Source organism: Arvicola amphibius, chromosome 2 (genome assembly GCF_903992535.2).
Source record: "Arvicola amphibius chromosome 2, mArvAmp1.2, whole genome shotgun sequence".
NCBI classification, from domain to species: Eukaryota; Metazoa; Chordata; class Mammalia; order Rodentia; family Cricetidae; genus Arvicola; species Arvicola amphibius.
In genome coordinates this window covers 177305549-177317548 of record NC_052048.2, presented here as the reverse complement: position 1 = coordinate 177317548, position 12000 = coordinate 177305549, and the positions used below count along the sequence as shown (strand labels likewise).

The window sequence follows — 12000 nt, the reverse complement described above, 5'->3', positions numbered from 1 at the left end:
ATCGCTCCAGCCTCAAGGCAGATCTCTTTTGAGTTTGAGGCCAGCCTGGTCTTCATAGCAAGTTCCGGACTAGTAAGAATTACACAGTGTGAGACATGTCTTTAAAAAAGTTTAGAAACTTGGAAATTTTGTACTGTCTTCCTGCTGCTGTGAAAATCCTTCCAGATCTCACAATGTGACCAGATGAATGAGCAGACACTGAAAGATAGAAAATGAAACAATCAGCAGGCAGGCTAAAGGGTTTGGTAACTTACTAGTTTGGTAGGAGAGAAGTACTGTTGAAGGGGGCGACCTTTCACCTTTGCTTAGTGATAAATGCACTTTTCATACCCACCCAGTCCTCGGATTCCAAATTAGCAGAGAAAAAGACAGAAGCAGAAGAGAGGACCCTCGATAAGTTATGATCTCCAGAAACTGAGCCTCAGTTCAGAAGTTTCTCTAACACAGGACTTGAGAGTGAGCTCCTCGCTTGGTGCCTCACCTGAGCAGAGCCCAGCTCCGTCTCTCCTGTAGGGAAGGCCGCTGTGAAGAGACTGCTGCCCCGACAGTGCACACAGCTGGGTCATTCCAACTCCGAGTGTCAGGAGCGGAGATTGAAGCTATGGCTCTGTAAAATGTATATCCTGAGATAGTGCAGGAAAAGATACCTTTTAGTTTTGTATTTCCGTGTACGTGGCAAGGAAAGAAAGGCAAAGGCCTTTTGGTACCGGGAATTGAACCCAGGGCTTCATACTTAAATAAGCACCAACTCCACCACCAAGCTGTATTCTTAACCCCTAAATATATTTTAAATGCCTATTTTAGAAAGCAAAACACTTGGTTTTGAATTGTCTGTTTTCTGAGAATGTTTATGTGGGTATATGTGTCCTAACATCAAAGTGAACGTTGTCTCTATTTTCTCATAGGGATTCATACACTTACACTTAAATTGCATCAGCCACACAGCAAACCTCAGCCACTTCAGTCCTGTCTCATTCTGTCCCTGGGATAGCGCTACACTTCTGCCTTTGCCTTTCTTTCCCTGCTGTGTATCCTCAATCATTTCTCTGACTTTGCATTATCATCAAGATAAATTTGGCACAATTTCCAGAAGGGAGATTGACCCCAGCATGTTTATTCACCTATAGATTTGGTCATTAGTATGAAGCTATCAAGTAAAATTTTAAAGCCACATAAAGAGTATGAAAAGTTGATGTTCAGGGAGAACACTTGTCTAGTATACGTGGGACCCTGATGTCAGTCTCTAGTGTCCGTCCGTCATCCCCCCCACCAATCTCTTGTCTCTCTCCAGGACATGCTGCATTTACTCACCGTGTTTCCATAAAAGCTGTCTTCAAAATACATTCTCTTAAAACACCTTCATAGTAGTTTATGGTCAAATGGAATCAAGTATTGGATGAAATTCTCTTCTTGCAGACATATTCCTTAGTATGGTAGCAGTATTGTGCCAGGGCAAACAGGCTCAGGCCTGAGAACCTTTCTTCTGAATTCCTGGTCTGTTCTTTCCTAGTCTTTTCTCTTCCGAACCCACAAGTTTCACTATTGGCAGCGTTGTCCAGACTATAAATGGCTTTGTCAGAAACTCTGCACACAGCTTGTCCAAGAGTAAATGTAAAGGAAAATAATGTTACTTGGCTCTGGGTTTTATTTTGTTTTTTTTTTTTTTAACAGTTTGAGCTGAGCATATGCCTATAATCTATGTACTTTCTAAGGAGGTTCATCGCAAGTTCCAGGCCTGCCAAGGCACATAGACCTTGTCTGGAACACACACATTCATGTTCATATTCTCCCCACCCTTCAAATGCCTGGTATATCCTTCCAGTATCAGGTAGTCTTTTAGGAGAAGGATCCAAATGGAGTTGGAAGTAGGAGTATGATGAATATGATCAAAGTACATTGCATACATGTATGAAATTCTCAAAAAATAATTTTTGAAAGAAATATTTTTTTTTTTTAAATGAAAGTCTACAATTGGAAGATCTCTCTGTGGTGTGAGAGGGTTTCTCAGGTAGTGTTGGTTCTTTAGTACCTGGTACTTGAAGGTGAAATTGTCAGTTGATATTGCTCACTCTGGAATAGTCAGTGGGTTTCTCTGGCTCTCTGTGGTAGTGTAGCACAGTAGCTATGGATGTGTTCTAGAATGTTCCACGTAGTGGTGCTGCCCTACAAAGTCACTGTCCTTTAATGACTTTGCTGGGCATTTCCTCTAAAGTCCTCTGTTCTTGGAGCTCTAGGCACTGTTAATTAAATCCTAGATTTTTGGCGCTCATAGCACCTCTAGAAATTGAGTAAGAATGGGGGTTTTAGAAATGAAACAGTCCAGCTGTTATCTTCAAAGATGACACGACAGACCCGTGTTTGGAATGAGGTGACTGGCCCAAAGCCTGCAGTTGGTAGCAGAGTGAGGGCCAGAACCCTTGGCTGGTTTAGTACTTTGCCCTTTCTCAAAACTTGGTGGTGCTATTCTTTTTTTGGTCCCCTGAGACAGGGTTTTTCTATGAAATAGTCCTGGCTGTCCTGGAACAAGCTGGCCTCAAACTCAGGCATCTGCCTGCCTCTGCCTCCCAAGTGCTGGGATTAAAGGTTTGTGCCGCCACTGCCTGGCGATGGTGTTAATTCTTTTATTTTCTTATGTTTTAATAAAAAATCAATTTTATTAATTTTTTAAATAAATTTATTTTTATTTTAATGTACATTGTGTTTTGTCTGTGGGTATGTCTGTGAGGGACTCAGATCTCCTGGAACTGGAGTTACACAGTTGTGAGCTGCCATGTTGGTGCTGGGAACTGAACCTAGGTCCTCTGGAAGAAGTAGCCAGTGTTCTCAACTGCTGAGCCATCTCTCTAGCCCCTGATGGTGTTAATTCTTAGCAGCTCTGGGCTCCAAATCTTTTGCTACTAAAAGTATATGTATGAAGTTTTTGGCACTTCTTTTATATGCTCCTATATTCAAACAAGCCCAAATTGAAATTTAATTGAAAAGCGTGTGGAAACGTATGGACTCCAATTGTACTTTCCAGGCCAGAGCCAAAAGGGGGTGGGGGGGGCAATACTTTAATTTTTCAAGGACAACTTTGATGTAGTCAGAGTTCTTCACCAACGCCATTCTCAGTCCTTTAAGGTGCCCTATAGCATCAGATTGCTGAGGCTTAATTCCCATGTAGGATTCTCAATTCCCATTCATTCCATTTTGTTTGAGATACGCCATTGTTCCATCTAACAAATATTGACGGTGCTAGGAGCCTATTGAGCCTTTTTTTGTTTGCTTTTTGACAGCCATTTGTTTAAAAACAAGACTATGTTGAGATGCTGTTGTCAGTGGCTTGTCCCTTCTTGATGGCTAACGTTCTCTCTGCCCCCCACCTTGTCTTTTGTTCCTCATCCCTTCACTTCAGCTAGTATCTTGGCTGATCTTCTAAAGTATAAATGAAACAAGCTTCTGGTGCAGTCTTCACCTGGCTGTTTCATTAGTGTAGGTGTTCTCTTGGATACCAAATGCTGTCGTGCATCCCCCCTTCCCCAAGTATCTTTCCTGGCCCCACCTGATAATTGCAACCTCTGCCCCTTGTCGTCGTCTTTTCTTTTATTTTCATAACACTAGCCACCTTCTAATCCAACACATGACATGCTTGTTGTACAGAGCTCTCCAGACAAGCCCTATCTATAGTCAGCTCAGAGAGCTTTTGCTTCCCTGGTGTTCACTACAGGTTCTAGGAGAAGCGGGGTGTTAAGTACCAAGAGCATCTTTGAATTATTAATAGTAGTTACCAACTACTGTAGTTTATTCTTAGTTAAAAAACAGTGCTTCAGCCTTGTTTCCTGTTCATTTCCTGTAGGCTGTGGGGTAGATATGTTGTAGAATACTCAAATCCACATGAGTGAGACCCTTGGTTTAACCCCAGTGCTTGGGAGACATGGGGAGGAGCCTTGCAGGTATGAGGTCAAACTCTGAAATCCTTTATGAGAGAGATGATAGTATATTCTTAAGTGCAACAGGTCTTGGGGGCCATGTACTTCGCAAGCTGAGGGAGGTCTGATTTTTTTTAATGGATTTTGTTTTATTTAAACAAGAGAAAATTAAGATGTGAAATCTCAGAATAGTTGGTTTTGGTTTTATTGATGATTTTCTTTTAGAAGATTTAGCACTAGTTATCACACCCCTAGTTAAATCTATCTTAAAGACTTGATATCGAGCCAGGTAGTAGTAGTGCCTCAAGGCAGGTGGATCCCTATAAGTTCAAGGCCAGCCTGGTCTACAGAGTGAGTTTCAGGACAACCAAGGCTACAAAAAGAAACTGTCTCAAAAACCAAAACATAAACAAACAAACCTTCTTTATATTGTTTTGTTTATTTGAAAGGTTTTTAAATATTAACATTAAACCAGGAAAGGAAATACATAGAAATACTGGAGCTGTCCTTCAAACACTTGACACTCATGGGCTTTTCACACTAAGGATGGATTGTAAGGAAGTGGGGAGGGATAGGATTTGAGAACTGCAAGAGTGTCTCAGCTGAGAGTTCTGCAGTGTTAACCTTGGAGTCTGCTTCCAGCTTCTTATCTATGTGCACACTGGCTGTGTAGAAAAAAAAGGCAAAAATACCCAAGTATTTTGTCTCTCCTTTTTAAATAATTATTTTTATTTTGTATGTATGAATTTTTACAGGCATGTATGTTTGCACGTTATGTGTGTGCATGCACTGCCAGAAATGGCCAGAAGAGGAGATCAAATTCCTTGGAAATGGAGTTATGGATAGTTGTTAGCTATTATGGGTGCTGGGAATTGAACACAGGTCCCCTGGAAGAGCAGGCAGTTTTTAATCACTGAACTCTCTCTCTCCAAGGCCTACTTTGTCTCTTTTTATTTATTTTTAATTTTTCTTATTTTATGTGTCTATATGTGTGTGTGCCATGTGAGGCCAGAGGATGTCAGGTCTCCTGGATATGGAGTTACAGGTAAAATTGTGAGCCATCTTGTGGATGCTGGGAACTGAACTCAGGCCTTTAGTAATCTCAGCATCAGCTCTTAACTGCTGAGTCAACTCTCCAGCTGCCTCTCTTTTATTTTCTTTTTTTAATGAATTATTTATTATGTATACAGTCTCTGTAGGTCAGAAGAAGGCACTAGATCTCATTACAGATGGTTGTGAGCCACCATTTGGTTGCTGGGAGTTGAACTCAGGACCTCTGGAAGAGCAGCCAGTGCTCTTAGCCTCTGAGCCATCTCTCCAGCTCTGCCTCTCTTTTTAAAGAAAGGAATAGGTTAGTGTTGCATAAAATAGGACTTTCTGACTGTATCACGTAGGCTGGTCTCAGGCTTGAAACCCTGCTTCTGTCTTCTGATGATCATGTGCAGCACAACCTGAGCAGATCAGGTAATCAGGGCTAATCCTCTCCCCAGTCTGTTTGGATGGCTTTGTAGCCTAGTTAAAATACCTTTGCAACTTTGATCTATGTGGTTCATTAGAATTTTTCCCTGAAGCACAGAACAGAGCATTACTTTGTTATCATCTAAATAGTACTATAATATCAATACATCAGTCTTTTATGTGGTTTTTGCCTTGTTTAAAGAGTGTTTTTAATTTATCCTTTGGCAAATTTATACACACACACACACACACACACACACACACATATACATACATACCTTGTATCTTGATCATAGCCACCCCACACACTCCTTCCTTCCATTCTTCTCCAGAAATCCCTAATATGCCTTCCCGCCTTCATGACCTTCCCCTGCCCCCAAAGCATACCCACAGATGTAGCTTGCTGAAATGTTGGCTGTTCTTACTGCCCTGATTTTTTGTGGGTAGCCATGCTGCTGTGAGTTTGTGTCCAGAAGACAGCACATTACCACAGCACTCTTTGCCATCTCTGCCTCTTAACATTCTTTCTGCCTCCTCTTCCTCCATGTTTCTGAACCTTGGGGGTAGGTCCTAGGCAGTTGATATGTCCCATTTAGGCTGTGTTCAAGCGGTCACTCAGCATTCAAATTAACTACTGTCCGCTGAAGGAAGTTCTCTTGAGAAAGCTGAGACCATCACTAATCTGTGTGTATAAATGAATATTTAGAAGGCACCATAAAACTTAACTTTAGATCTGTGCAAACTGACACATTGATCTAGTTCCTTATGCTTAACTGTGTAGGATTCCAAGTCCTTTAGTATTCTGCACTTCTTTAGCCCCGCCCATAGGGCGGGTTTTTAGTTCTGTTTTCTTTTCCCCTGAGACAGGGTTTCTCTGTGTGCCCTTGGCCTGTCCTGGAACTTGCTCTGTTGACCAGGTTGGCCTCAGACTCTCAGAGATCTTCTGTCTCTGCGTCCCAAGTGCTGGGATTAAAGGTGTGCACCATCACCTCCGGGCTGGGTTTTTATTTAGTTCTTGACTCCCCACCCCTCTTCCCCGCCTCCCAAGATGCCTGTGTATCCTAGGTACCTAGAACCTGACTGTGTAGAACAGGCTGGCCTCAAACTCATAGATCCTCCAGCCACTACCTCCCTGTTGCTGGAATTAAAGGTGTGAGCCAGACGTTACAGTGTTAGCATCCAGCATTCTCATAGTTTAACTGGATGTATGTTTTAGCATTTTCCTAGGGTTACAAGGAAATTTTTTCCTTTTAAGACATAAGCACTCCTGTTAACTTAGGATATCTCTTAAGCATCCCTAATTTTCTTTGATGAAAAATTAATATTGATGCAGCCTTTTGCACCAAAATTATTTAAGCATTATAGGACTTTCTTGCTGTAATAATAGATAAAGCCTTAGACTAGAACTTTTATGTTTCAACAAAGACAAGAATTAAAAAGTGGCATTATTATTTGGAATGGCTAGAACATAGTCTGAAGTGTTTATGCTTTTGTGTTATCCTTGTTATGTAATTTGAGGGATGTTCTGAGTTTTGGGGAAATCACTTAAGTCTCCCGAGTTTGCCATGTTTGTTCCCGTACCTTCTTTCCGCGTGTGCTCTCTGATTGTGTCCATACTGCACTCCAGCACTTCTTCCTTGTCCCCTGGCCTGCGGCTAGAGTCCCTGACTGATGACTGCTGGCAGGTGCTGACGAGCTTATTTGGAGGGTGAGAGATCCTAAAGTAATGGTGAGGGTCATCCGAGGGGAACTTGTTGAAAGGTGGGATCGGGCAACACAGTTCTAGTTGGGGACCGTGACACAGTGAGGGGCTTTGAGTTTCTGCTTAGGATATTGTTGTTTGCATTTGTATATAATTACATCATTAATTTTAAGTAAGAACTTAAACAGCGAAGTTTTTAAGTTTATATTTTTTCTCTAGGAATAAATTTTAAAAGTTAAATCTCTAACAGATTCAGCTATCTTAGAGAATGTTTTAAGTCCTTGCTATGTTTTAATCAGAATTGGCTGAGTGGATAGACTCAGAGGAACTGCTTTGGCCTCTGTTGTGACCTTTTGTGGTTTGGAGGCAATGTTCTGATTTCAGCAGCTTCATTCGTGTGCCGCTGTGTGGCAGAACAATGCCTGTAAATATCTTCTGAAGCTCCAGGGCAGAGCCTCCAGTGAAGCCAGCAGCTGGGTGCTGTGACGTTTCTGAGTGTCATCGTGGCACTGTTATCAGGCACTAATACTACATATCCCTTTTGGCACGTTCCTCCATAATCCAGACAGTGGCTATTAAGGCTATCTCATACAGAAAGCTGTTTTAGGATTCCTGTGTTTTAGTTAGTTGGGGTGGATGTAGTCTTATTAAGTAGCCAGAGACCTAAGTTGAAAGTAACAATCTGAGTATTGCTATCTTTTCCAATCCTAAAATGGTCTCCAGTACTGACATGACAAGTTAAAATTCATTGCTCTCTACATACTTTGTGCTGCTAATTAACATCTCTTTTTGCAGGATTCATGAATAAAATTTTCCATCCCAACATTGATGAAGCGTAAGTAACTATTTAAAAATGTTTAAATTTTAGCAGCAGCTGTTCTTGATTAATTAGAGGTCATCTCTTGTTCACTATTATAAAAGAACCCTCAGTTATTTGGGGGGTTTTATGAGGAGGTACCACTGTATGAATGGTCACTTAAACTGTAGCGTTCTAGGGATACGAACCATTGAGGCTCCAGTACAATTATTGATTAAACTGTCACATTTTTTTCCATTTTCATGACTGGGCCTTTCATTTCTTTGGTATTCAGCTGAGATAATCCACATCTCAATTCTTAAGTATAGACCCAGCTCAAAACCTGTTGTCACACGTGGGTTACTGTTTGCAGCCTGAGAGACAAACATGAGTGATGAGAGTTTCATTTTAGTTCATCTCAATTATCTATTTCTTAGTGACTGTTTCTAAAAGAGTCCATCGTAGTCTGGTCCTTCTAGTGCTGGTTATTTGGACTATATTTTTTTTTGTTCAACTTCAGTTTTTTCTGTCTCAACAACTGCATAGGAAGATTTTGTTAACTTTTTATGTGTAGGTTATGTGTCTCTTAATCGTTAGTACCTTATGTATTCGCCATCCTAATGATAGGATGTTCTCTTAGGTCGCCCCAGGAAAGCAGATTCAGAAAGTTAGTATGATGTAATACTTTAATCTGTAGTGCAGTAATGTCAGGCTTATGTGCTACCTTTAGGACTCCTAAGACACAGAATATGAACACACTTGACTGTATAGTGAAATTCTGCCCTCGCAATACAAGGTGTTGATTCTCAACACCTGGGTCAGGTGTTTTCTCAGTATCCTTGCTCTCGTTCCTTGTTGGTTATAAACGAGGCACAAAAGAGCCTGTAAATACCTGTGCTTCTCATCTCCACATTCCCCGCTACATCTTAAAGGATGCTACTGAGTGTTTTTGATAAAATTAGCTGCCAGAAACATGCCACTAGATTTCTAATTTTTTAAAAGTGCCATTTTTCCATCTGTTTCAGGTCAGGAACTGTGTGTCTAGATGTAATTAATCAAACTTGGACAGCTCTTTATGGTGAGTTTGGCCGTGAAATATTTTTTGGAGATACTGTGACATATTGCCTCAAAAGAATGTTGTTTGGCTTTTCTTCATTGGCTAATATGTTGTGTTGGGAATGGGAAAGAATCTTGAGGGGCTGAGTGGGAAGGTTTACTCAATAGGGCAAAATGGGGGGTGGTTAGGGAAATGGCTCAGTGGTTAAAAGTGTTTGCAGCACAAACATGAGGACTGGAATCTGGATCCCAGAACTCAGGAAAATGCCAGGTGGGCATGAGCCTGTCTGTAACTGTAGTCTCTCAAGTCAAAGACGGGATTCCCTGTGCAAGTTGGCCAGCTGACATGGGACCCTCTGGTTTGATTGAGAGACCTGCCTCGATGAGTAAAGTAGGAAGAACATGTGCACACTATACACAGACACCATGAAAATGGAAAAAGAAACAGTCTGAAGCACAAGCTGCAGTTTAGTGATGCAAATTTAAAATAAGTTAATGAAGGGCTGAAGTGATGGCTCAAGAATGGTTACCAATGACAGGCGGCGGTGGTGCAGGCTTTTAATCCCAGCACTCAGGAGGCAGAGGCAGGCGGATCTCTGTGAGTTGGGTGCCAGCCTGATTTACAGAGCGAGTTCCAGGGCAGACTCTAAAGCTACAGAGAAACCCTGTCTCAAAAAAATATATAAAAATAAACAAAACAACAAAGAATGGTTAACAAGCCGCTCTTGCTTAGGAGTCGTTCAGTTTCCTGTACCCATGTCAAGCTGCTGGCAATTGCCTGTAACTTCAGCTCTGCGAGATCTGCTGCCTCTGGCCTCAGGTACCTGCATTCACAGGAATATACTGCCCCACCTTCGCAACAAGTAGATGTAATTTACATTTAAAATTTAAAAAGTGTTGTGACCCATACCTACAGCTCCAGCACTTAGGAAGCTGAGGCAGGAAGAAATTTGAGGGCATTACTGGCTACACAGGAAGGCTGACTGGAAAATTAAAAACAAAAACAAAAGTACTAGTACAATTTATAAGATTCCAAATTAAAGGTGCAGACATATACAAATGGCTTTCTGTGGGTGTATTCTGGAAATGCTGTGGTGGGCATTCCAAGGATCTTTTAGTCACCCCTCAGTTCTGAAAGTTAAGACTGATCCATTGTAACAAATGAACAGCTGACTGAGTCAGCTCTGGAAACTGTTGTGTTGAATATCCCAAAGGCAGGAGGAGTTAAGTAGCAAGCTTTTGGTTCCCTTGGCTTGATACCTGCTTGGGGAACTGAAATAATTAATTAAAAGTCTGTTTAAAGTGAATCAGTAATACTAAAACAAAGTAAATGTTTTATTTTTACCCACAAGTCTAGATCCACAGTCGTAGTTAGACACTCCCTTCTCCAGTATTCCTACCACATGAACCTTTCCTGCACTGTTTCTGCTGTTAGTAATCTCAGAATTCATCTTACTGTTCTTGCATCCATCCCACTTTGACTTGATTTTGTTTTTGTGTGCCTATTGATTTTTTTGCTCTGCTAGATTGTTATCTACCTTAGGGACTGTTGGGTGTGTGTCTGATTTGTCTTTAAGTCTGGGGACTTTTAGTTATCGCGATGCCTCTCACTAAAGAAGGTTAGAAGAATGACTAATAGCTGAGAGTTGCAAAGGCACAAGAAGAGAAGAGAAAGGTCACTTGAAGCTGCATTGTCTGTCAGCCGGCTTCCGTAAAGACTTGTGAGAGCGCGAACGGAGGTACGCACCGTTAGTCCCAGAGCCAAGGTTGAAGTCAGCCCAGGAAGAGACCTTTTCTCAAAAGAAAAGACTTGAGAAGACAAGCAAAGGGGTTCTGTGGGAGGAGTGGAGGAGGCGCAGGAAAGGATGGTTAGTCGCAGCAGCTCGCGGATCATCCCTTCCTCTGTTGAGCTCTGTCCTTTTCTCAACCTCGGGCACTGTTTTCTCAGATGCCTCCCTTCCTAGGTGGCCCATCATATAGCCTTTGTTTTGCTTTTGTTATTGAGCTCCTGTATGTAAGCTCCATTAGAGCAGGACTTCATAAATGTTGTCCATTTGCAACCCCCTTTAGCTCAAGAAAAACTGTTGTTGTTGTTGTTGTTGTTTTTCTCTATGCTGTTATATTTAGAAGTCTACAAATTGGATCTTTTAAGAAAGATTCATAAAATAGTCATCTGATCTTTTTCTTTTTATGGTTAAGGGTAAGCTTATGTACCGCCTTTGTGCTTAGAGCCTGTGGAAGCCAGAAAAGAGGTCAAATGACTTTAAGCAGCCATGTAGGTGCTGAACCAATCCCAGGGCCTCTGCAAGAGCTGCCACTGGCTTAACTATTATAATTATTATAATTAACTATTTCTCTAGCCCCTAGCCTAAGAAATTTCTTTTGACTCTGGATATATAGGCATATATAACACATATACAAATTAAACATCTACTAGTAACAAACCACAAAGACATTTATTTTAAAATAATTTTTGGCATGCATATGATTTTACCATTTATTAAAAATGAAAGCAAACTTGCATGGTAATGGAAATTGATGAATTTCTGTATTTTTAAACAAATATTGGCTGAGTATTTAATGCTACTAAGTATAAAGTATCTTGATTATTTTTTAGAGTTGATAATGGTCAATACTGAAAGGGCTACCTTGATTAATATATAATACAAGATGACAGATATGTTTAGGAACATTTCAAAAGATGTTAGAACTTCTAACTTGATACTTACATGCAGAGGAAAAATGATAGAAATATTAAAAGTATTTTTTGTACTTAAGCCCTTTTTGTGTAAGAGCAGAAAACTTTCATAGTAAAAGCATGACAGTTACTGACATACTGAAGTCTCAGGCCTGAGCTGAGGTGTCTGAGACAGCATTCGTTGACATGGTTTAGCATCATGGCATATGCAGTGCAGAATGCACATCCGTGTTCAGAACCAGAGCTGCAGTGAAGCTCACAGTGCAGCACAGACAAGTACTGCTGAGATCTTTGGATTCATTATAGGTTTGATTTTGGTTGTTGCTTTGTCCAAAAGATTTATACTTTTTTTCATCCCCTCCCTCTATATGGGGTCAATGTC

The 12000-nt window shown here is 41.0% G+C and overlaps 1 protein-coding gene across 1 annotated transcript in view; it reads left to right on the top strand.

Annotated features, from left to right (window-relative positions):
• Window positions 1-12000, top strand: part of Ube2h (ubiquitin conjugating enzyme E2 H) — a 90535-nt gene that overhangs the window by 54311 nt on the left and 24224 nt on the right. The window contains exons 4-5 of the mRNA XM_038318476.2: window positions 7864-7903; window positions 8890-8942. Of these exons, the coding sequence (XP_038174404.1) occupies window positions 7864-7903; window positions 8890-8942 (93 nt within the window). The remainder of the gene's footprint in view (window positions 1-7863; window positions 7904-8889; window positions 8943-12000) is intronic.